This window comes from Aythya fuligula, chromosome 6 (genome assembly GCF_009819795.1).
Source record: "Aythya fuligula isolate bAytFul2 chromosome 6, bAytFul2.pri, whole genome shotgun sequence".
Classification (NCBI taxonomy): Eukaryota; Metazoa; Chordata; class Aves; order Anseriformes; family Anatidae; genus Aythya; species Aythya fuligula.
The window spans coordinates 13,844,622-13,871,424 of record NC_045564.1 but is presented as its reverse complement, the minus strand read 5'-3'; the positions used below and the strand labels follow the sequence as shown (position 1 = coordinate 13,871,424).

The following is a 26,803-nucleotide window of genomic DNA, read 5'->3' as shown; positions in this document are numbered from 1 at the left end:
TTTCTCTTGCTACGTCTTCCAAACACAATTGTTTCAAAATGAACACGAACACATTTATCTTCATAACCAGAATATATGTAACTAACTTCACTATGATTTTAGATCTCTGTTTTTGTTTTTCATAACCGATCTCTTTCACGTACACATTGTGTAACAAAGAGGAATCTATGAAAGCATAAGCAATTACTTCCCTAACAAGCCTATTTTTTCCGGACTTGTTCTAAAATTTGGCTATACATAAATAAAAGGAACTCTCAGAAATCTAACATTCAGGACCAAGGAGGTAATATATACAGCATGCAACTGTCGTATTTAACAACAGCAACCGTCTTACACAGTAAGGTTCACGATAAACAAAGGAGACAATATGTAAAGACTAGTCCATTCCGCACTTTATTATGGATCAACATTTTAGCATGCTTTTCCCATTCACCTCTTCCCTCCCCCCATTCATATTTTGGAGCTCTTTCCCAGCTTAGTGAGTCCACAAAATCAATTGTGTATACAAAAAAATAAAATAATTATATGGCTTCTATGCTGTTGATACTAATATTAAACACTGATTTAACATGTTGAGAATTGAGGAAAGCAGAACTCAATGTAATTGGTGATTCGTCAGTTCCACACTGAAAATATAGCTTCATTTTGTATAAGTTAGCCAACTAACTTTACAACATGAATCTACTTAAATAATAAAGGAAAACTTAGATGTTAAATTTTGACTTCAACATTTCCATGAGTTCCCTTACACTGGCAATATATATATATTTTAAATCTACTGAGACAAAGTCTGATTTACTCTGGGTGATCAACAAGTTTGAAAAAAATATCCATTTTAACCTGTCAAAATGACATAGGTCGAAAGTGACATGCAATCATAAGAAATCAATTTAGTTCAAATAACATAATACCTACAAACACGGGTATTTTTGCCTTTAATTGTGTTCAGTTAACTGTGCCAAGGACTTATAAGACCGGAGAATATACTTCCAATTTCAGTTTTATGCTTTCTCCCTTAATCTCATGTCCCATATTAGATATTCAATCTACTTGGGGTTATTTAACCTAAAGAAAAGGAGGTTCAGGGGAAACCTCAAGTTGCCACAGGAGGTTTAGGTTGGATATTAGGAAAAATTTCTTCACTGAAAGTGTGGTAAAGCATTTGAATAGGCTGTCCAGGGAATTGGTTGTGTCACCATCCTTAGATGTACATGTATTTAAAAGATGTGTAGATTTGATGCTTAGGAACATCAAGCAGTGATAGACTTGGCAGTGCTAGGTTAATGGTTAGACTTGCTGATCTTAGAGATCTTTTCCAACCTAAATGATTCTATGATTCTACCTCTCAGTGGGCCCAAACAAGTTGCCCTGTCTGTTGAAAAATGAAATCCTTCTTTCACACCACACATAGGCAGTCACACGCTCCAGGCACATAAAACATTCTATCGTACTGCTATGCATAACACCGCAAGAGATGGGAATTAGGGAAGATAAAAATTCAAAGGAAAATTTTAAGCACAACTATCTCATTACTTGCACCGTTTTCAAATCCATGAAAATGCTTTATTTGCTATGAACAAACTGTGAAAATCTGTTTTTAAAAAGCTTTGTAGCTAGCTATCTTGCAAGAACTAACACCATTTTGAAAAACCTGTGAGAGTCAAGAGAGACCGGGAGATGAATTGATGCAATTTAAAATAACTGAAAGCACTCAAGTCCCGCCGTTTAAGATCAGGTCATTACTTTTGTAACATTTTTTCTACTTGTTCTTTCTATTTGTCCTTTATACACTGAAGTTTCTTCCTTTACAGCATCCCCTTTCCCTCAGATAGGGCAATATAGGTAGCCTTTACACTCACAATATTCTCACAAGTTTCTGCACAACTCTGGACCTATGCTCTGAGAAGACAGGAACTCCCTGACATCAGTGCTTCAAGGAGCATTTCCACTGAATCTGAACTGTTGTAAAGCATAGTTTCCAAAGAAAGATTTTAGTGTCACATTTTATAGTAAAAAGCAAACAAACAAACAATCACCACACAAACAAAAACAACAACAACAAAATTAAATAGACCAGGACTCAGTATGGAAGTAAGGCAATTCAGGGCAATATGAAAATGTTTATGAAGTCACGAAGAACATGGAGAACAAGCAACTGTTCACTTACTGTTCACTTACCAATACAAGAACTAGGGAAAATAAAATGGAAAGCAACTGATGGATCAGAAGTAAAAGAACATACAAGGTTTATGCTAAAAGTTTCTTGGGGTTCCAAAGCAGAACAGCTGAGATCCATTCCATGACTCCCTAAACTTCTAAAGGCTGAAAAAGTATTCTGTGAAGTATCTCTGCAAGACTGTTGTATACTTCTAAGTTTTCCCTAAGCAGCTTATAAAGAAATGCCACTGTCAGAGAAGCCAAGAATGCTATATGAACCCAGTAACACCATTCTTTTGCTGTTAGAAACCAAGACTAGTGTGGAAATGTCTGAAGCTCTTGAATTGCTATTTTTAGTGTTAGGAGTTTTAAAACAATTAACAAGTTACCTTCAGCACTAAACAATAGTCTGTGGGTGCTTTGTATTTGTTCCGATAGTCTTGTCCATAGTAAACGTTGACATGATCTAGCTGTAGAAAGCATACAAGATCCCGCGAGACCTATTAAATACAAAAATACTCATTTACAAAACATCCTTTTAAGAAAACCACGCACACTGAAAAATCAGTCTAGTGTTAAGATTCAATACTAATATAAAGTTTAGTTACAGTCTAATGTTAGTTTCAACCTGATTTAAATACTAACAATGCAAAGAGGGGATACAGCCATGTGTAAACTCTTGCATCAGGCATTTATTCTTTTAACAAGGTTATTCTTTTTCAAATTCAGTCCATTTTTACGCGTGTGTGTGTTATTTGTATTTTGCCTTCTGACCACATTGTACAGCAGACTGCTAATGTTTATTTACTCTTTCCTGATACCAACTCTGAATAAGACTGATTTGATCAGAAACTTTTTAACAGCTGCTTGTTATATTTCATCTTAGTAATAAGCAAGGTCTCCAAATTCCAATCTGACCATAAGTATACTTTTTATGATGTTTGGCAGTGATTGTAGGGCACAGAATTTCAACAGGGTATCTTACATATAGATTGCTTTAATCAAGTAAAAGGCTATAGAGAGAACGTTTGAGATGTATTCAAGTCTAAAAGGGAGCTGATGCACTGGGAGAGCACAGGGACGATTTTCTCTTCATTGACAGCTGTGTGGGAAGCAAACTGCAGACTGCAAGCTGCTGCAGACCAGTTCATGCTGTCAAGACCCACAGCTTCATGGATGACTTGAACTTGCAGGAGTTCAGCCTTGAAGCTATAATGCATTTGTAGCAGCTTTCCATTTCCTTTTCATTATCGAAACATACAGAACAGTAGTAAATGAGACTGAAGAAACAGAACGATATTTACCAATTTCAAAAAATGTACCACAAATTGGTACAAAAATAATCCCATTTATATGAAGTAATTAAACCCAATAAAGTTATGCATATTGATTGTGAAGTTGGGTCTTGAGATTTTATGACCAGAATTTGCAGCGCAACTTGGTCCTTCATCTGAATTCCACTTGAGAAAAGACAGTCTCTTAACTCCACCAATCCTTTTTCTTTGGTGTTTCTGACCACCTAAGCCTGAATTTACTCAAAGAGCAGACCCTTGTTGTCATGCAATTTGGGGTTAGACAATTTACATCAAATACCATCACAGTAATTTGAAGTAAATTTATAATTTAATTTTCTTCCATGATAAAGCTGCACTGTTAATTAAGGGACGTGGCTCTGGTCAGGGCATAGCCAAGCCAAACTCTGAGGCTGACACTTGCACACAAATGACTTACCAGCAATAAACAACTTGGAGAAATTGCTTTACAGTAGCATACCTTTGCCTTCCCTTTAGGGACATAATAGATTCCAGAAGCTCGAAGAAGAAAGTAACGTTTCTTCCAAGACTTCTTACCATCCTCTTTCAGCCACAAAACTCCCTCAATTTCTGGCACAGTTACAGAACTTCCACAGAAACATTCCTGCAGATGAACACACAGTGGTTTGTGAAGAGATAGAAAGAGAACATAGTGCATGCAGGGTTTTTTTTTCAATGACTGATACTCTGAAACTCTTTATCTAAGGAATACATACACAACACGTACTTTATCCATGCAATAACATGACTCAGAGATTACATGAAGGAGGTCTAATGTAAATCAGAGAAATACTGTACAGGATCTTAGCATTTTCTCAACAGAAATATTAGTAGCTACTGTAAAGATTTTCTCACCACTGCTTATCAGAAATATCCTCCCAACAGCTTTACTGGCCTTAAATCCATGAGGTCCCCTTACAGATAAAGCCTCGTAGGTTTTGTGTATACGTAGACTTAACTACATATGCATCCATTACTTGAGTACCCTGTTGCTACTAATGCCAATACTGCATTTCCTGTTAAAGTTCTATTTATAAAAAGCTAACAGCGGAAAGAAAAATGCATTAAATATACTCCAGACTAATATGCAGAACAGAGATTTATGAGGAATCCTAGAAGACAGGAAGAATTAGACAGCATTACAATCTTCTGCATGTTGTGGCTCCAAACAACTTTTTGATACACAGTATTCACATAACCACTTATTAGAATCTTTGGTAATAACAGACTAAAAGTCTGCAATATGCTACTCCTAAGAGTAATTGTATTATTAAGTATAATCAAAAATTAAATATTCAAAATATTTACTTTTGTGAAATGACTGAAATCATACTCATTATTCTGGAAATAAAGTGGAAGCTATCACACTTCAGCATGGGTACGTCTCTAGAAAAACATCACAAAATCATTCTGGTTTGAGCTTATAGATACTATTTGTACTGCTTGCTTTATTTGCTACACACTTACTTTTTCTGTTGTCCTCAGTTCTGTAGACTATTTATGTGTTCAATATTAAACAACTTCTTTTCTGTCACTCATTTTTTAAATTTATTTTTTCGTGGTTTATTTTGAAATGTAAATGAAACTATTTTTAACTGCCAGCTTACTAACAATATTTAAATATTAATATAGACTCTTCAGTGAAACAGTGCTATAGAATTTTGTAGAGAATAACAATGTGGAGAGAACCAGTTTTAAAAAAAAATATTTCTACCACCTCAGATAAATACAAGTTTTGACTGCGTTTAGCCACAGTTAGAAGTAACCTCACATTGGTTACCAAACAAAATAAGAACACATTTTTATTAACCAATTTTATATGAAACGGTAAGATTAAATTAGCCATTTATCTCAAATGCAACACATTCCATTCCATTTTCCCAGAACTACAATCAGCTCCATTCATGTATTTCAATAACCACAACCTTTTAGAGTTTAGCTTCAAACTCTGAAATGGCTAGTATGTCCTTTTTATTTTGGAATTCTCACCTCTAGCAGCACCTCTTTATTTCTGTCTGCCATCTCAGAGGTTTCTTTTTTCCCCAGAAGATAGTTCTGTAAAAAGAAAAACTCAGTATTTCTATAGGCATCATGAAATGCAGCCAAATAATATTCCTCATGTCCCTTTCTGCAGCAGTAAGAAGAAACAGCTGTTATCTAAGAACATTATGTTATTTAAACAAAACTTTATAGTCCAATTGAGACTGTCAGACTGCTAAATATTACATGGACCTTAATTACTACTACCTTTTCCAGTAGCATGAATCAGCCTCTACTCCTGGCCTAACTAACAGGCTCATAACAACATTATCCTTGCTTTCTACACAATTAACAGCTGACTGGTACAATGTATCCAGAAATAAAAATACTGGGAACTTGAAAACCTCACAAAAAATAATACACAGGTATCTTAAAATTTGTTACATCCTGATTTTATTTGTGTGTTGACAGAAGTACATACAGAAGAAATGTACTTCTTTCCATGTTGTGCTTACAGTTCTCTGAATATTTTTCATGAAGAATTACTAAATACTCTTTGTCTTCTTAAAAACAACCTAATTATGCATGGGCACTATATCTTATTTAGTAACATCCCTTGAACTCTTTTTCAGCTTGGAAAGGACTGGGACTACCAAAGTCTTCCTCTTCCTAGCCTCTAGCTCTTACTGGGGAGAGGAAGGGGGGGGAACAAACAAACAAACAACAACAATCAAAAAGTATTCATGAAGTTTAGCTAGATCAAGACTTTAAATGAATGAGAAATGCATACATTAAAATATTGGTTTTGTCCTGATAACTTATTCTTACAGACAGTACTTACCATATGTACTAGCAGTAACCATTTATCAACTACATGTTTTTAAAAAGAATTTTTTTTGCAGTTTTTCAGCTTTCTCACAAACCACTTGAAAAAGACTTGGTTTTCAATTTTTACTCAGAAGTACACTGTCTGAAAGGATGGCCATGCAAAACTGACACTTAGCTTTCTAGATAAATAGGGATTTCAGATCCAAGCAATTACCACATACATGTCATACTGATATAAACATAATACATGACACCAGAAGGCAATAGTTTAGCTAGGAGTTATAAGAGAGCAAGTGATATTATATGTAGTTCTTTTTAATTCCAAATCTTCAAAGAGTCACCTTCTGTTTTTCTGTTCCCTTTAACACTTTCCTCCACCCCCTTATGGTACTGAACTGCTACTGGATATCAAATCTGAAGCTATCATCTGGAAATCTCCATTATTGCCCGTTGACAATCAGTGCACAAGTGTAGTGGGTTTACGTGGCAAGGTTTTGGTAGCAGGGAGCCATAGGGGTGGTTTCTGTGAGAAAGATCTAGAAGCTGCCCCATGTTTGGGAAGGGCCCCATTGTTTTCCAGATCCAAGCCAATAAGCGATGTTGTTTTGCGCCTCTGTGAGAGCATATTTAAGACAGGGAAAAAACGCTGCGCCACACAGCAGCCGGGAGAGTCAAGGGAGTGAGGAACAGCCTTGCACCAAGGTCAGTGTAGAAGGAGGGGGAGAGGTGCTCCAGGCGCCGGAGCAGAAGTCCCCTGCGGCCTGTGGTGAGGACCATGGTGAAGCAGGATGTCCCCCTGCAGCCCATGGAGTACCACGGTGGAGCAGGGTTCCACGCTGCAGCCCGTGGAGGAGACCACGGTGGAGCAGGTGGCCCTGCACCGACGGAGGCTGCCGCCTGTGGAAGACCCCTGCCGGAGCAGATTCCGGGCCAGACCTGTAGCCCGTGGAGAGGAGCCCACGCAGGAGCAGGTGACCCAGCAGGAGCTGCTGCCCGTAGGGGAGCCAGGTTGGAGCAGTTTTCTCCTGAGGGATGGACCCCGTGGTACGGACCCATATCTGGAGCAGTTCTGGAAGAGCTGCTGCCTGTGGGAAGCCCACGCCAGATCAGTTCATCAGGGACTGCATCCCGTGGGTGGGACCCCACAGCACAGGGGACGAGAGTGACCGAGAAGGAGCGGCAGAGAAGAAGTGCTGTAGACTGACCATAACCCCCATTCCCCATTCCCCTGCGCCGCTCGGGGGGAGGAGGTGGAAGAGGGTGGATGGGGGGGAAGGTGCTTTTGGTTTTTTTTTTCCTTTGTTTTCTCACTTCTCTCGCTTGTTAGTTGTAGGCAATAAATCTTACTATCTCCTTATGCCGAGTCTGTTTTGCCCGTTACAATAATTATTGTGTGATTTTCTCGTCCTTATCTCAATCCTTGAGCCCTTTTCACATATTTTCTCCCCATTCCTCTTTGAGGAGGGGGAGTGAGAGAGCGGCTGTGGTGGAGCTCGGCTGCCCACTCAAGCGGAACCACGACAACAAGAAAACAAGAGGACCCTTAGGTTTCCTAACCAGGGAGCAGGATAAAGGGCACGTTCTCTTCTCTTGTCATTCACTTGTGGAGTGGCTATCCTCTCTGATTCTCTGTCCACCTTCTTGCCAACAAAATAACAACGCACAGAGGAGGGGCATTATTCTGAGCAGTATCTGTCAATGCCTTTGTATTATCACGTATTTACATATGTGAAGAGCATGAAGTATTGGTGCAAATACCATAAAGCTGCCTGCCTTTAACTCCATTAAAATTACCCATAAACACATTATAAAACAGATTGCTGCAGCTCATGTTTTTCTGTTAGGGACCTGGTTTTGTACCAATCACAACATGAATGTACATGGCACTGAGATGTGAAGCTGCATAGCATTTTTATATACATAAAAGTATCAAACTAAAAGTATTGAAATGAATACTACAAAAAGTAGTAAGAAACTGAAATCAGGCGTGCATGTGCACATAAATGCATACATTCACCACGAGCCTCGGGATTACCTGGGGATTCTTGAAAAGTGCGTATTTCTCTATGCGTTCCACAAACATTAGTTTGTTTTGACTGTCTCTTGTCCAATTCAGAAGATTTTCAACTAAATTTTCATGATCTTCAAAGATCCTTTCTGCAGCAATAACAAAAGAGCAAATACATTTTAGTCTGTCACATTTTGCTAAAGAAGCTACGCTATAGTTGCATCTTGGAGACAAGGCATGTATAGAAAGAAAATACAGTTCAGGGTCTACCAAAATGAGGAAAAAGTTTAAAACACAGTAAGGAACTAAAAGAGCTTAGTCAACTTTCAGAAATGCCTGGCTTAAATTTACACATACACACACTTAGTACTCTCGCTTCCCTCTCTTCAGGCTTATGGTCTGTATATTAAGCCTTAACAACACATTTTTTGCTATGTCACAATGCTTACCATCCTACTGGAGCACAATGTACTCAAATAACAATATCTGAAATGTTATGAGTACAAATAAAAAAGCTATCTCATTTATATGTACTCTGGTACGCAGAGCCCCTGAAGGAATTTATGAGGTGGCTTTTTCAGCACAAGATTTGATTCCATATACCTAGTCACTATCTCACTCTCATAAAGTATCCAAAAAAGTAATAGACAATGATCAGAGAGAAAATGAAATGTTTCTGAAATGCAGAATACCCATAGTTAGTGCGGGTATGGTAGAAGAATTCTGAAAACTGACACAGTATTTCTTACAACTAATCTGTCTGGGTGGATAAATGAACAGTGGCTTCTGAGAACACTCTGTTGAAATGGTCATCACCAGTAAAAGGTAAGGAATATAGGCAAAAAGGAAGGGAGGAAGAAAAAAGAGAAATATTTACTGAAATGGCCAAGAAATGTCTTAAAATCCTTATTCTAAAATAAATAACAAATAATATATCTCTGAGAAACCACTGGACCAACTTTCTCCTCCTTTAAAAGACACTCAAGCAGAACCTTGCTTTCTTCATTTTGTTCCGTCTTCATATAGGCCATACAGAGGCACTTAAGCAAATTAGTTCTTTCAGAATCCTTGGGGACTTGCTTGACATTTCATTAGCATGTGGAATATGCTTCTCAACCCCAAAATCAATTACACCACATTTTTACAGAGGGCATATGGCTCCGATCACATTCAGACCTAGGGTCTATCACTAAGAAAGACTGAGATGACAAGTGGCACCTCAATATCTTTAGTGATTAAGAATACGAAACAGGGTGAATGCAACAGAATGTCATCTGTAGGGAATGAACGAAGGTTTAAGATGACATAGGCATAACACAGGACATTACTGAAGTCTCAGTGACATCTTTCTAAGGTGCTTTCAAATTATAACTCAAACTCTATCAGCAACACAACAATGCTGTCTTCCAAGAACGTAAAGAAATGTTAAATAAAAGAAGAACAGAACAGAAAAATCATGAAGACTGTGATACACAAGCTTAAATCTCACCACAGCCTAATAAGGGAAACTGGATAGCTTTCCAAATGTATCAATTGCTATTAACAATAACTGAACTCAAACATGAAACAAATTATTCACCGACTACGTATGTACCCCTAGTTTGCAAAACAGCAAGTAATGCAATGTTCCCATTATTGAACTTATTACATAGAATTAAAAAAATTGTAACTCTTGGTTATTTTATATACCTACTCTGCTCTAACAGTAAATAAAAATGAAAACAAAATGAAAACAATCTTTGTACAAACCAAAAGAAACCTTCCAGATTCATTTTTGTTTAAAACCTGCAGTGTACAACTGGGAAAAGCATTTCATTCTGTGTCCATTTCTACATCTGTGAAACGGAAGTAAATATCACTAAGTTTTTGGGCAAAGCACATATAAAGCTACTGGTTAAACCATTGCAGAGTGGCCTTGTGCTTCATGTGCATGTACCTAAACCAGACTCCTCAAAAATTAGTTAACCACACACATTTGAAGCAGACCACATAAAAAGCAAAGACGAACAGGAACGCTACAGGCCACATGTCTTTCTTCACAGTTTGTTAGCTCAACACTTTTACTGCATTTCACTGCACTGTGCACACAATGAACAATCAACGAACAACAATAACATGAGAAACACAGTGTGAAGGTAGATAGGTCTTCCATGCCTAGCTAAGGGAAAACATCATAAAAAAGGTGTTTCTTCCTCTTACATACATATTTCCAGAAATGTTTGGAAAGATCAACTGGTTGCAAAATAACACAATACAATATAAAAAGGTAAGAGGTAAGAGCTTAAGGTAAGAGCTTTGCCTTAACCATTTTTAATCTTTTTTTTAAGTTCCGATATAAAATGCATGAGGTAAACTGTCTGCGTTTTGGATTGTATTTTTTAAAAATACATGAGATTTGGGTTTTCATAGAATTTGTGCATATTATTTCTGTTTTCAATACAGGACAATTTTAAGACTTATTTTATTCAAACTTCTATGTTTTGAGCCTGCTAATATGGTATTTTTCATATGAAAAGTAGAAGAGGATAACTTCTCACCCAGTAATAGCCTTTTTTGTCTAACAATAAGTAACATTAACATCCTAGTGTGGCATGATAAATATTATAAAGATTAAAAATTTAAGTCACTCTGAGGACATAGATATGGTTAAGTATTACATCAAAAGATAAGAATTATAAATTTATAATGATTACTTACCCATTTGCAGTTCAGAGATGGTTTCCACCAATGACCAGTCTAAACTGTAACCACAATGTGATTTGTCCATCAGATTGTCTAATACTTGTCTCACTGTCTGCCTCTCATCTACCATCATTGTTTTTGAGCTGTCATCAGACATGTGGACTCTGATCACCAACTATTAAGCAGAAAATTAGGAAAACAAGAAGAGGATTAACTTCCCACATTTCCTTCATTTAAAATAAAAACCTATTTATTAAGATCTAGTTTCTTTTTCTACGATTTTGTTAAATAACATAAAATATTAAGATCAATCAAAATTATCCCTCAAATGTGAAAAGCCATACATGATGATTAGATAATTTTCTTGTGTAAACTTAGCAGAATACCGTTTTCCTTTAGTATATGGGGGTAAATAAAGGTTTTCCCAATATAACAGAAATGTACTTTAGGTGTGTGTTAAGGAGGAAAAAATTCCATCCTGACAAAGTTCCCTGATCTGATAAACGTGACAATTTTTTTCATAGCTGTAGGTAGCACAAGCATAGATCAAGAGTTCTGCACAAACTTCCAAAGGATGACAATTTTTCAGATTTGCACCTCAAAATTTCTGCCTGTTTCCCATGTATTTTCTAAAAATGCTGATCATATAAACTGTGTACCTATACTAAATCTTCCTTTCCTAGGGAGTATGAAACATTAATGTAGAGCAAATCTGCTTTTAAAACAGTAGCTTTTCATTGCCAGTTTAAAGAGGTTGCTGCCTAGAATGAAACATGTAGCTGTTTTTTCATTCATCAGAAAACTGAAAACAATAGATTTGTCTTGCCAATTATTATGCTGTTTGCTTCCTTTTTACACCTTACTCAGCTGGAAAAGTTAAAGCATATTATCTGTAATGCACTGGTTGGTTTGTTAATTCTCTTCTTTCAGCCAGGACAGTTTTTCAGCTTTTGTTATAAATGCTAAATGTAAAAGACATCAACAGTTATGGAAGAACTTCTAAATTAAAACATGAAGGCTAAATCTGGAGGGAACACCTCCAGATGTATTCTTTGTTAATACATCAGGTAATATCACTAGACTTCTCTATTTGGTAACCTCTGTCCATAATCTGGAACACCTACATTCCATTTATCACTAGAAAATCCTACTATGTGAAACGGGAAATGGGTATATAAAGAAAACAGACCCAAATTTTAAAGAAAAGACTGCTTAATACACAAAGACAACCTCAGGAGGCTGGATCTTTTTCAACTCTGGGTGGAAGTAGGCAGTCTTCTAATAGTGCACTAGCAGCAGAATAAGCTATTCCTTAAGGAAAACATAATGTTATTCCATATGCTAAGTTTTTTTCGTTAAAGTCTAGATGACAATACATTATCACTCCAGATCAGAACATTACAGTGTTCTTATTTTCTTTAGGGGTTCTTAAGTGTAATAAGACACAAATGAGAAGAATTCTGCCCGTGTTTTCCAGGTGAACAAACTATATATTAAAAAAAAAAAATCATAAAAAAGTGTAAATAATTTACTTTTTTCACTTGTGCCTCTTTGATCTTCTCTAACGCAACTCTGATCTTCTCAGCTTTCAGTTTAGCAGCCTGTTCCTCCTGGGGGGGACAAGATACACCGAATTCCAGTTATACAAACTTCATTTGTGTTTTAGAAGATTTAATTTGTGGCTATCACACTTGAAAACATGAACTGAAATGCAAATTTACCCACTGATAATTCCGTAACTACTTGTTAGTGATGATGATTGTTATTTTCAAAACAAGAAATGTTACTATACACATCTGACTCTTAGAACTCTTACAACTACCTTTATCTCCAAAATAACACACCGGAGGTATATATTTTCTATAAATACACTTGGTTTATCTCTATTCTTTCACGTTGTAAATAGCCTTGCACAAGAATTTTAACATACGCATTTAAAGTCATAGTCTTGGACAAGATATATTTGGCAAGAGCTTACAATTAAGTGCACTGAACAGATTTATGGTTGATTGGCATAAGACTTACATTCTGATATTTCTCAATGTGCTATTTAACAACATAAAGAAACTATGTGAAACAAATCCTCTAAACAGGATTTCACACTATGTCCACTGATTTGGAAGACTTAGTCTGTATTATGTAAGTAGCCTGAACACTCCCTTTATCCTTACTAAATTCTGTATTTCTCCTCACTTGATGTATTTTAAGACACATAAAGCAAACAGGCATTCTTTTCTTCAGTGCTCTTCTAAAACCATTAATCTGGTTTTGTTACAACCAGAAGAAATGCATTAAAAATCCATTGACATAAATCTATTCTATCTGCTGGTACTAAAGAAACCTACCCATTAGGACATTATCAATACTATCAGGTTTTAATTTCTGGATTTTTTTTTTTTTTTGTCATTTGTATTTAAAATGGACTGGAAATGAGCAGCTAAACAAGTAACCACTATTTTCAACATGATTATATATGGGTTTCAGATTTTAAAAGTCTTAAAACGTTAATTTTCATTGTGTCTAATACCTAAAAGCACCATAATAATTTATAATCCCCCCCCGATAAAAACAAATAAAATAAACAAATACATTAATAGGGAAAAAAATCTGCTTTAAATTATTAAATCTTCTTATAAATGAAAAATTAAGATTTTTCTCAAGTAGTACAACCTATCTCAAGAACAGCACGCCATATAGATTTTTTTCTGCATTGCTTTCTTGTATTAATGTAACTTGTGGTTTGTTTATTACATTTAGATGACCACTTTCCTTGTAAATATCAAGATTCAGCTATCCTCAAAACCACAGAGTTTAATCTTTTTGCTTCTCAGTGAATTACTAATATTCCCATCAACTGCTTAAAGGTTTTTCCGGTTGTATTCTTACGTAGCAGCTTTTGCTCCCTCAAACCTGTGGCCGTACTATCACTGGGAAAAAACATGAAAAGAACATCAGCTAGACAAGACAGGGTCTTGGGAGACACATAACCCTTGTCAAAAAAAAAAAAAAAAAAAAAAGGAAACAGTAAATTGGCACATGTAGAAAATTTCGGCTTGAAACATTATCTAGGAATTCTATTACCAAGTAGCATTTTTCTTTTTATTAGTCTAGGAAACTAAAATTTTTTATTCATCATAAAAATGGTGTCACAGAACCCTGATAGGTTAAATCAGATTAGTATTCTATTAAAAACTAAAAGAAAAAAGCACTGTGATACCTACAATCATTTAAATATAAAACATCCCCAGAGTTCTACAATTTTCTTCCTCTTTCTTAACTGTTTTCATCCACGGAAAAAAATTAGTACCAGAAAACCCAAGGATTTAAATACCTACAAGTTTCTAACAGTGATACTACAAACCCATACATTATGAGATCAGCAAGCCTTCTTAAATTTTAAGACACATTTGGAGAAACTTTGTTTGCAGTTTTAAAAAGTTGCTCATTAACTCAACCATAAACCTTTATTCCTGTACAAAGGTTGACAGCAGGTTTGGTTTTGCTCTTCACTAAAGTCAAGCAGCACAATTTTCCAGCCCATTTCACTGTGCACCCATGCAATGCAGCTATCTATAGCAAATCCCAGCAGGAGCACTTTATAGCCACAGCACACAGGTACATGCAGCAACAGAGAGCAAGCAACAAGGAATCAGAAGGGGACCTCTCATACACTTGTGCCAACACAACTAAAATATCATAGTTTATCTCAAAGTTCATAATCCCTTATCATTCCCTAAAACTTTTTTTAAAAAGTATAGACCAAAAAAGATTTCAAGGATTTACTATTCTACCACTTATCAATTATCTTTCACTTCCCACTCAACTTTAATGAGATTCCAGATTTCAGAATTTCTTATACCATTATTAAATTTTAACAAAGTCAGTTTAAATTTAAACAAAAACCAGATTTACAATGCTAAAAATAATAATTGTTTTTAACCAGATACAAACGATAAAGAGGTCTGAATCTACTTACTAGAAACAGAGGAAAAGGAAGCAAGAATTTGAATTTCTGAAAGCACAGAGTAGTCTAGGATTTTAAATGTTTTTTTTTTGTTTGTTTGTTTTACTTTATATATATATAATTAGTTTTAAGGCCATTGTTGCAGTTTGCTGATTTGACAAATGTTTTTTTTTCAGTGGAGCAGGAGGAAGAAATATCTATTTTGATACTTAAATAACCAAATAACTATCGAATTCTTCAATATTCAATGATTTATTCTATTCCTTTCATAATTGCCCAAGCAAAACCACCCATCCACATCTCCCCCACAAGAGCCATCTCCAAGCCCGTCCCTTCGCTAGTAAATCCTTCTAGTACCGGCAATGTGAGCGAGGCTGCCAAGCGGTCATCAACACGCACATAAATGGCAGGACTGCCACCGAGGTCATGGTTCCACAAGCAGTATATAGCTGGTATGGCTGATACAACTGCCTCCCTTGCACAGCACTCCTTTTCAGTTGTATCAGACACAGATGCCGTGGGTGGGGAGTTGACCTGGTTGAAAATTAGCACAGCAGGAAGACTGCTTTTCAGCAGAATCTCCTCCTTCATAAGGCTGCCTTTACAGTCACATACATGCTATATAAAAGCATGAAGGAGTCACAGAGGACATAAACCCACAGAAGTGTTATCTCCACCTCTGATAGGAAATTAATATTCTCTTTTAGTAGCAGTACACATCACTAAAAGCGCTACATAAATTCTTTCTTTGAAGGGATAGCTCTGGGAGTGCAGTTATACTTGCATTATGAGGATTTGAGCCTTCACAGGCTTTTGACCTTGCTGAGATTACATTCAGTTATGGAAAACATTGCACCTGTTTTAAATAATGCTTGGCAACACACTTATCATGAGAACTTGTTCATCCTAACATATTGCGAACTAAAATTAAGAGCATAACTCTGCAACACAATGGTCTTCAAACTTACAACTTCTTTTCTTTTTATACCAGAACTCAGCTTCCAGTAATTTTACCCTATAGTGTAATATTGGTAAGAATAACCCCCAAAATCTGAAGTTAACATGTCCTTAGTATAATAATCAGCATTCTGCTCAGTTCCCAGTTAAATGTGCAGTTAAAGATATTCTGGTTGTGTTTCAGTGTTAAATATGCAACACATGTGCTATGACAGAGCTGACCTTGTTTAAACAACTTCGTATTTCTAGGTCAGGGTTTTATTTTTTGTTTCATTGTACACTTTAAAGGGTCATTAACTGATTTCTTCTGCTTGCCAGACAGAACGTAGGCAGAATAGAAAGAAGTGGAAAAATATCATTGAAGTTCATAGTATTTAGGAAAGCAAGCAAATAAATTATAAGATGTAAGTAGCAAAGTCCACATTCCATTTAGGTTAGTGGGGAAGACACAGAGAACAAGAAGGAAGGTGTTTTATGTCTACTACTGGAAATTTTTCTATAAAGTCTTTTTTGAATAAAGATAATCAAATGCACATGAGCAGCAGTGACTTCTGAAGGATTAAAAGCAGGTATCCGGTGTTTGTATCAATCTGAGCATTAATTAAGTGTTTTCTGTTTATTTTTTACGAAAGGAATACTAGAATACATGTACATGTGATTAGCACTGGAAGGGAAACATTGAATGAGTGCGTAAGTAATCAGGATAGTGTTCTTTTCCTCCACTCTAGGTGAATATTAACAGCAGTTCTGTATTTCCCAACAAATTCATTAGGACACGTAAAACACCGCGTAGCAAGAGTTGCACTGTCCATTTATGAACTGAAGCAGAATTAGTTTTTAACCGTTCCCAAAGATTTGTTTTATTACACTTCTACCTCAAAATAACCAGGAACAACCTATATGTGAGGAAAGTAAGCAGGAAAACAAGAAACTCCTCTCTTCTAAAGCTCACTAAGCATGAAAGGGTACAGCATCTACTTCTGTTGCGAGAAGGCTGCACTCTCTAAGGTTGGCTTATGCCCTGCTGTCCCCTTATCCCTTCCCAACTCAATATAGCATTTTCTGTACCTCCAGCAGTCTTGACTTCATGTATTATATTAATACATTCAGAAATGTATGTGAAGCAGTAGTATGGTTTTGGAGTTTGTCTGAGACAACTTTTTCACATAGAATGTTTAAACTATGATGATACAACATACAAGCAAACAAAGAGACACAAACAGGAAACTGTAATTTTCACTTTCCTTTAATTGAAAAGGTAGAGGAAGTGAAACAGAGGAGGACTACTGATGCATCCATCAATCATTCAAAACGCAGCCAACCCTCTTTTCTCAATCTCACCTAATAGCTCTCATGAATGCCATCTTGATTTCTCCCCCCCCCCATATCGGTGCACCATTTTTGCTAGTAGAAGCCTAGCTCCAATAGGGGAGATGGCTTCTGACAGGAAAGTGGAAAGCAGCAGTGACATTTTAAGTGTATCTCAGAGCCACACTAGCCATTGTCAAGAGCTCCCACAGAAAGGCTCTCTCCCCTGTCTGCACTCTGTTAAGGCCAAGAAGGAAAGCAAAGGCATAGAGGGCAGTTGATCATGAACTTCAGTGAAAAATAGCATCTACAAATCCCTCCAGAGCCTCTGTTGTGTTTGATCAAAATTAACAAGTACTTCAGTGTTGTGGTGGTTAACACAGGTAAACAATTAAGTCCCATAGAGGTGCTTGCTCACTTCCCCCAAGTGAGATGCAGAAGGATAAAAGCATAAAAACTCATGATCTGTTATAAAGAGTTTAATAAGTAAAAGCAAAAGCTTTGGGTGCAAGCAAAGCAAAATAAGGAGTTCATTCATTACTTCCCATCCACGAGCAGACGTTTAGCTATTTCCAGGAAAGCAGGGCTTCCCCAGTAACTATTACACATGGTAAAGATAAACTTCAACTCAAAATGTCATCCTCCTCCTTCTTCCTTCTCCTTTTCCCTCGGCTTTTATTGCTGAGCAGGACATCATATGGCATGAAGCAGTTAATTTTGCCCACATCAAAAAACATGGCTGTCTCTATCCCTGAGAAATCTGCTTTTGCATTCTCACTGAATGGTTGAGGTCACCTTGACCAACACGCTGCTCAAGCAGGGTCACCTACAGCATGTTCCCCAGGACAATGTCCAGATGGCTGTTGAGTATTTCCAAGGAGGGGGGTGCTACAACTTATGTGCAACCTGTTCCAGTGCTCAGTAACCCTCCCAGTAAAGAAGTGTTCCCTGATGTTCAGAGAAGCTCCTGTGTTTCAGTGTGCGCCCTGACTGTTGTCTTGTCACTGGGCACCACTGAAAAAAGCCTGGCTCCATCCCCTATTTGCACACTGCCTTCAAATATTTGAATGTATTTCTGCAATCGCTCCCCCGAGCCTTCTCCTCTCTAAGCTAGTTAGTCCCAGCTCTCCCAGCTTTTCCTCATAGGAGAGGAGCTCCAGTCACTTCATCTTTGTTGTCTTCTGCCGGACTCTATTCAGTATCTCTGTAACTCTCATGTACTGGGGAAGCCAGAAATGGGCACCATGCTCCAGATGTGGCCTCACAGTGCTGACTGAAGGGGGAAGTATCACGTTCCTTGACTTGCTGGCACTACTCCTAATGCAGCCCAGGATACTGTTAGCTTTCCTTGTAGCAAGGGCACATTGCTGGCTCATATTCAACACGGTGTCCACCAGGAACTCTGGGTCCTTTACTGCCAATCTATTTTCTAGCTGGGCAGTCCCCAGTATGTATTTGTGCCTGGGCTGGTTCCTCCCTGGGTGCAGAACTTTGCACTTCCCCTTGTTGAATTACACAGGGTCCCTGTCAGCCTATTTCTCCAGCCTGTTGACATTCTCCAGATTTTGCATCATCAGCAGACTTGCCAATGGTACACTCCATCTCATCACCCGTATCATTAACAGAGATGTTCATCAGAATTGGAGCAGTACTGACCCGTGGGGTACACCACTGGTTACTGTCCTCCAACTAGACTTTGTAAGGCATGCTTCAAGGCATGGCAGAGTAGAGTCTTATGCAACAGGGACCTACGTTCTACTGTCTCCCTGACAGAATGCCTGAACAACATGCAGCAAAACCAGTAGTAATGAAGGAAAATGAAAAAAAAAAGAAAAAAAACAAAAAAACAAGAATGAGCACATCTGAATCAGACTGGCCCAAGATGCATGAAGCCAACTTCACAGCTGATTTATTCTAAGGTTTGGAGAGATTTCATCACGTAGTAACCAAAATATACAAAAAACAGGGGAACCAACATTTGTAAGAAGCACATTTGCCTTTTGGGTCTGCAAAAAAATAAAGTACTAAATATTTGTGAAATAAAGGCATAATGTGAAACCTTATCTTTTCTCCAGATGCTGACATTCATAGCTGAAGCATTACATCATTAAATCACCATCTGGCTTCCTGAATGTAGTCTAACTTTCACATGCATCAGAATGATAAAAGAACTGGTAACTTTGAAATTCCACATCACATTTCTATTTCCTACTTGCATGTCCTAAATTAAGATATATTTGAGCCCTGAGTACTCTCTCAAAATTATTTGCATGTGCTCTGTATCTCACAGCCATAAGAGATGAAAACAAAAAGCTTTGTTTTCAGTATTCATCTTAACTCCAAAAACAAGCTTGAAGCTTTAACATGTTGCTTTATTTTCAATATCCAGTAAGCTACTTCATGGATTTATATTCACTTCTTTTTCCAAAACAAAATGGGCAGGCGGGTGAATTCTGTGAACAATAAAGCACAGAACTACATTTAAAAATGAAGAGACCGCCACACTGAATAGGTCATTTTTTGTGCTGTGATCTGCCCTGTGCTGCAACAGGATCTGTGTCTGTGCATAGCTCTAATGCAACAGAAACCTAGTCCATGACTAGAATTTTTTATAAGGATTTACATCAGAGGACAAAACCGGTATTTATCATTCCCCCAAATTCTCTCTACACTGAATATAAGGGGTAGATCAAAGAAGAGGAAGCACACAAGAAACAATAAAGCAGTAAGAAACACACTATTTGACAAGTGAGAGACACCAGCAATAGACTGCAGTATGAGTTACAGTTTTAACTCATCTAACACCTAACTACAAATGCAAGGAAAAGCCCAAGTTCTTGGGACTGCTTCTCTCATTCTGGGGCTTATTTAACATTACAACAAGCTGAAGGGATCTAAGCCAGCAGCAACATGGACTTAATTGAGATGCATCTGGGGGTCCCAAGGGAACTGTCAGATGAAATTCCTAAACCACTATCCATCATGTTTGAGAAGTTGTGGCAGTCTAATGAAGTTCCCACTGACTAGAAGAGGGGAAATATAACCCTCATTTTTATCAAGGGAAAAAGGAGGACCTGGGGAACTACCGGCCAGTCAGTCTTACCAGCATACCTGGTAAAACTGTGGAGCAGATACTCCTGGAAATTACGCTAAGGCACATGGAAAACAGGTGATTAGTGACAGCTAGCCCAGCTTCACCAGGAGCAAATTATGCCTGACAAATCTGATGGCCTTCTATGATGGGGCTACAGCATTGGTGGATTAGGGAGCAACAACTGATAGTTGCCTGGACTTGTGCAGAGCACTTGATACTGTCCTGCACAACATCCTTCCCTGTAAGACTTAGGGATGCAGACTTGACAGATGGACCCCTCGATGGATAAAGAATTGGCTGGATACTCGCATTCAAAGAATTGCGGTCCATGGCTCAACGTCCATGTGGAGACCAGATGAGTGGTTTTCCTCAGGGGTCTGTATTGGAACCAGTATTACTTTACATCTTTGTCGGTGAGATGGGTATAACCATGTGGTAACCACCACTCATTCAGTATAACTAACTAGGAAAGGAAGATACGAAAATACATGGAGACGAAAGAGTATTATAGTTTGTGCCACAGCCATTGTTAATCTGTTAATTTTCAACCAAGCAAGGCTTGCTGGTTTGGTGGCTATTTGCTTTGTTACTTGGGGTAAAGGGTGCTGACAGGTGGCAGGGAAAAGTGACAGACTTGAAATTCAGGAGAAACAGTCACAAAAGAAAAAAATTACTTGTTTTTCACTGTGGTTTATGTTCCTCTAGAAGAGAGCCTAAAAGTTTGCAGTCAAGATGCATGCCGAGCATTTTGAGAAAAATGTTGATGTATTTAAGAAAAGTACAGACTACTTAAACATTATATTGTTTTGAAGTGACAAAACATACCTTGGCAAGTTCAGTCTTGCCTGAGGTTTTTCATCCATCATGTCTCTTTCAGAAAAATAACCAAGGAGTGGTTTGCAGTATGCAAGTAGCATCAGACTTATCTGACACCTCAGATATTAAACAGCTTTCTCACCAGTCTGAAGCTGCTTATATAAGTCTTTATCCCAGCACTTTTTTGTCTGTGTGTGTGTCTGGGAGATTTATAGCTTGCTCCATCTCTCCTACTCTATAAAGAAAGGGAAATATGCATGGAAATTACAATTTTTAAACTGAACCAGAGAAAGTGAATGGCAATTTATGGCCTCTTAGTCCATTATTGACCTGTAAGGAAAATGTATCTATAATCAGGCTTCATCCATACCTGGCTCACTGTCTTACTACGATATTGTGCCCATGTTATATCAAGACAGTACTCAAGGAAGTTCCATTCCTTGCTACAGTTTGTCATCTTATAGCAAGTAAACTTATTTCAAGAATACTACTGCCTTTTAACAGCACTGAATGCTCCTACATATTTTTCACAATTGTAGCTTTATTTTCTTAAAGCACTGAGTGGGAATAGTAACAAAAGAACCTTTAGGTCACTACTTTTCCTTTTTAGTTAATACATTTTTACCTGCTGACATAGCTATTAAGTACTTGTCAAGAACTTGAACACTGATAAATCTGCAAAAGCAAACAACAAAATACAGTCTTTAAAAGCACGTTTGACAATCATGAAAATCATGTAAAAGTAAACGCAGAAGTTCCTGGGAAGGGCAGGGGTGGCAGGAGCATAGCATACAGCACAAGCATTTTTTCTACATAGAAATAGTCACATGCAGGTGGAAAGAAGAAGCATCACCTTGGTCAGCAAGTGAGAAGGCTTTCCTGCAATGTTTCGGAGAAGGAGGGAGGTTTCCCTGTCCAAATAGGAGTGCTTGTGCAGAAAGAAAGAGAAAGAACATAAGTCAAAAGAAGTCAGTAATTTTATAGTGTATTGACTGTAGAAGATAAGCAGAGTTTAAGGAAAAAACACCTGGCATCCTCAGTTTATTTCCCTCCCATAAAATATGTGAATATTCCCAAATACCGCAAGCCTAACACTCTAGTATAACAGCAGTTGTGCTAATAGAGGACATAAGTTTAACCTTCCCCTGTACAAAAGGTCACACAATAGAATTAAGAGGTTGCTTACCTGCTACCGGTTTCTTTTCTGCAAGAGACAACTTATTTTTAAAGACATTTACAACTATTACAGAAAACATCCACTTATTAACACTTAAAATCCCATCTAGTGTTCTAAAACTGAACATTCTGCTTCTTCTGTACAAACGAATCCACTAAATGACCATGGAGGCAAGGAACTGGTTTCATGTTTTCTGTACTGGCTGCTGCTTCCATAATTAACGAAAAAAAGATGTTACTATAATAATAGTAATCTAAACCTGGCTTACAATTAAGCTTTGTTTTCATAAAAACAAAACACACTTATGTTTCTCTCACCTTGCAGCTTCCAAGAAGTTGGGAGCAAATCCCCAAATTTCTCTCAGAAGAGAAATTAGCAGAAAATATTTAGTCTGTTCAAAAAGCAGGAGCAAAACTAGCAGCAACCCATAAGGATGATTCTCAAATAGTAAAAATCGATTAACAACAGAGTTGGAGCAATCTAGAGCATCTGCTACAGAGGAACAACAGAACTGTCATCCCACAGCAGTCTGCAGAACTGCCTAATCACAAATCTGCTAAGGAAATTAGAGTAATACTATAGCACTAAGCAAGAACACTGAGTGTGCCTTATGTCCTACCACTATACTGCAAATTTCACCCCTTGTGGCTGCATCTGTCCCAGCTGTTCTGTTGATTAGTTTTACCCTATATAGAACAAGGCACAATGAACAGGCAGACTACCATATTCTTTTTTCAGTAATTAAAAGCCAAATGCTGCATAGCATCACTGTCTTCTTCAGAGCCACAACAGGCAATAATCTCCTGAAAAAGTTGGAGAGACTATGTCTATAACTTCATGCAAGGCAACATCAAATAGTTTGGTGCATGAAGTCCCTGCAAGGGGATTTTACTCGATATGAGTGCCACGTTCTGCGATGAGTAAGTAAGGGTCTGTAGCACACTTCAAAGGTTACAGCTCAGAAGAGACTCTACACAGCATCTGTAGTAAAACCTAGGCTCCAGCCCAAACTCCAGCTGGTACTTAGCCACTAGCATAGACTCAGTATGTGATGCAAACTGAACGAAGATTTTTCTGCCTGCAAATTAATTACCACGCGTTTCTACATCAAATGTTTCAGAAGCACAGCACTGCTGCCTAGTGACAAAATTTTCACACCTCACACACACAGAGCTTTGTGATGTAGGACCTGCCATGATTAAAAGACTTTGCACATTGATTACAGTAATTCAGAACTCTCAAAATAGGCTTCCTAACACACAATCATATCATTTCAACTTCAGCGTTTCTTAAGAAACACTGTATTTAAAGAACAACTCATTTACTCGGCCTGAGGAGACACTAACTTTAATGGTAGATAGATACAGTTTTGCTTAACTTGAAGGCAGACCTATCCTCTTTTTTTCCCCTTCTCTTTAAAATGATTTCTGCTACATGTATTTTCACTCTGAATAGTATTCCTTCCTACACAGAAGTTGTAACTTCATACATACTCTAGGATTGTCTCATTACAACATACTATTACAGAACTTCCAGAATGTTACCACAGACCTTCCAGAATAAATTGGTTGGCTCAATCTAAACCTCAAAAATATAGATTAAAAAAAAAAAAAACAAGGACAAGTTCAAGGAATTATTTTAAAGAGCTTTTGGATAGATTTTGTCAGACTTTGTGGATTCCAATAAAGATACATCACTTTCTTGGTGAATGGAGCTCTGAGGGTAAAAAAAATAAATAAATAAAATGTACATTCATAGCCTCTTTATTAGGGGTTAGCCTAAGGAATCTCTCTTTAAAGGAAATACTATTCCCTAGAGAATATTTCTCTGAAAGAGAAGCTTAAGGGAGATCATTTAACCCTCTTCCTATCATTGCTCATTTTAGCTGCTGCCATAATGCATTGCAGTACAGTGGAACATTTCTCCACTAAGGAGCTTTTATTCTATGCTAACACTATTTGCCAGACTTACAGCAACACATGAAAACTGATAACCAGAAGAAAGTTACTTTGGAAATAAAAAAAATAGCATTTCACGAGAACAGGTGTTGGCCAGTAAAATATCATCACAGCATTACTTCTCAAAATACCTATATGAATTTGAGCTGGAGAGACACGTCTAGAAGCAGGAAAGCAACAGTTCTTTGCCATATGTCTCTTGACTGTGGCTCCTTACTACTGTGCAAAACATCCTGCAGTACTGCAGATACCCAAAAGTTAGAATGAGCAGAAGTAGTAAAGCAACAAGAAAGCCCGAGTTCTCAAGAATTATAGCTCAGCTAAACAATTATGTGCACATAACTACAAATATGCATAAACCCAGAGAGAAAAAACAGTTCATGAAGTAACCGGGCACAAATTATTTTTAAAATTGCCTTTTTTTGAAGGCATAAATCTAGCATTCATTATCTTCAGGCCTAAATACTACAAGTTTATGAACCAGGTGTCGAATATTGCATTTCATTTTGTTTTGAGAAAACTCCACACAAAACTTCCCCTAAAATTAAGTAGTTGCTTAAACCAGAAAGTTTTCCAATGCTGAAGTACTTTTTATCCTCAGCAGGGACTCTAGAAGCATGAATTAAGTGTGTTCACATGTAACTTTTTGCCTCTGCTTGTATTTCTGTATTAAACAAGGGAAAAAAACACATTATTTTAATCAATTTAGCATAGGTTTCTCCCTATTCCACTCTCACATCTTACCTGAGAGCCAAGTTCCTTCTAAATACATGTAGTTTTACTTTCCACATCGGTGAAACTATTGCCACTAAGCCTGTTAGTGGCAAAAAGCAGAAAGAGGACTACAAAAAGGTGTTTGCTAGAACAGACGCACCACCAGGAAATGAATGTACTTTTCAGATTTTCAGAATGTAATAACTTGAGCCATATAAGTAATGCTCTACATGGCCGAAGCTCATGATTTTTTCCCCAGTTATCCTTTTGATCCCTTTTTTGAAAAGTTCAGTTGGTTATTTTAATTCTTGAGGTTCTGAGGTCTCATAATGAATGACAGTTTCAACAACAACAAAAAAATCCTTAACACTATATTTAGCGTATTAGAATTATTTCCTGCAGAGAGTAACTAATGGGTGGATTTTAAGAAATAAAGACATTTTTAGAAGCTGTGATAAACTGAGCTGTCCAGTTAGCTTCTGAAGGATGCAAGCTATACAGCCCATCTTGCAACTGCAGCAGGCCATCACTTTGTAAGTAATGTGCTATATATATTTACTCATTAGCTCATTTCTTCAATTCTTCTTGCAGATTTCTGCAAAAAGTTGACAAGCACATTCGCATCAAACACTAATCCATCTTTTTATTACACATCTGATCATCATTCAGTTCAGACAAATCTACAAAAAGACCACCTCATTTACGAGCCAGTGTTGTATCTAATTCCTCTAACTTTACAGTAGGAGCTCAGAATACATGTACACAGGGATTGATGACAGTAAAATACACTATGAAAGGTACTAAGTGTGTTTTTTACACTGTCACTTTTACAAGTAAGTGAACAAAAACTGTCAGGTCATCTTTTTCTTGCAATTCCCACCCAATCTTCCATGGTATCTTATCTTACTGTTCTAATGCTTTAAGTATGTTAAATAGAAAAACTCCTTCTTGGCTAAACATTACCTGTAGGTTCAGACATCATTCACTCAAGGCCTATACAAAAGAATAACTTACCGCAGTACATAGAAAGCAGACATCTACACAAGTTCTGAGTGTCTTGTTAAGTATCTTGCCACATTTCTTGCAAATCTAACAATTTAACATTAAATCATAACATGTAGTTAAACCAGCTGGTGGCACTCTTGTGCCATTATTTTGGAGTTAATTAATGACAGCTGAGAATCTCAAAAAACCTTTTTAAAAAGCCTATGTCTGTTCACAAGAAAACTGTGGGAAATGCAGTAAGCAGTCTCTGATAGAAAACTATATGATTTCAAAGGTTTCTTGAAAAGTTAATTACTATAGCTTTTGACTACAAGAGTATGTTGAATTCTTTAGTATATTCTAATTGTTTAAGCTGATGTCTTTTTTCAAAAGAGAACAAGAATTGATTATGTTTTTATTTATATATATATATATTTTAAACTTTGTCACAAAGGGGCCAAAGAGAGAAAAGAAGAACCAAAATTTTCCTTTGCGTATCCCTTGAGATTATGTTTTCATGTATAACATATAAGAACATAAAAAATAAAATGATGAACATCTGATTTGAAAGATTATATTTTCTGCCTTCCTTTGCAACAGACCGTCAAAAGCAATTACACTTCAAAAGTAATAAAAATTGTTACATGTATTAAGTGTATTTCAAGTAGGCTTCCACAATTAATAACTAGAAAACAGATAATTATCAACTTAAGACTGAGAAGCATAATTTTAATGATTTATATGTTTACCTTACTGCGCTGTTGGGATACCAATGGATTCAAATTGAAATCACATTAGTGACGTGAGTTTTCAGGCAAACGTATTCAACTACTGACAAACAGAAGCCATATATACATGTGATA

The 26,803-nt window shown here is 37.1% G+C and overlaps 1 protein-coding gene across 5 annotated transcripts in view; it reads right to left on the bottom strand.

Moving 5' to 3' along the window:
• Positions 1–26,803, bottom strand: part of RAPH1 (Ras association (RalGDS/AF-6) and pleckstrin homology domains 1) — a 132,007-nt gene that overhangs the window by 11,965 nt on the left and 93,239 nt on the right. For 4 of the 5 annotated variants that reach the window (XM_032189628.1, XM_032189627.1, XM_032189626.1 and 1 more), the window contains exons 5-10: positions 12,501–12,578; positions 10,984–11,143; positions 8,314–8,435; positions 5,460–5,525; positions 3,931–4,074; positions 2,547–2,657 (exon numbers count right to left, since the gene is read on the bottom strand). In XM_032189628.1, coding sequence (XP_032045519.1) covers positions 2,547–2,657; positions 3,931–4,074; positions 5,460–5,525; positions 8,314–8,435; positions 10,984–11,143; positions 12,501–12,578 — 681 coding nt within the window. Of the gene's footprint in view, positions 1–2,546; positions 2,658–3,930; positions 4,075–5,459; positions 5,526–8,313; positions 8,436–10,983; positions 11,144–12,500; positions 12,579–21,960; positions 22,036–26,803 lie in introns of all 5 variants that reach the window. The other variant, XM_032189630.1, reaches the window with a different exon arrangement.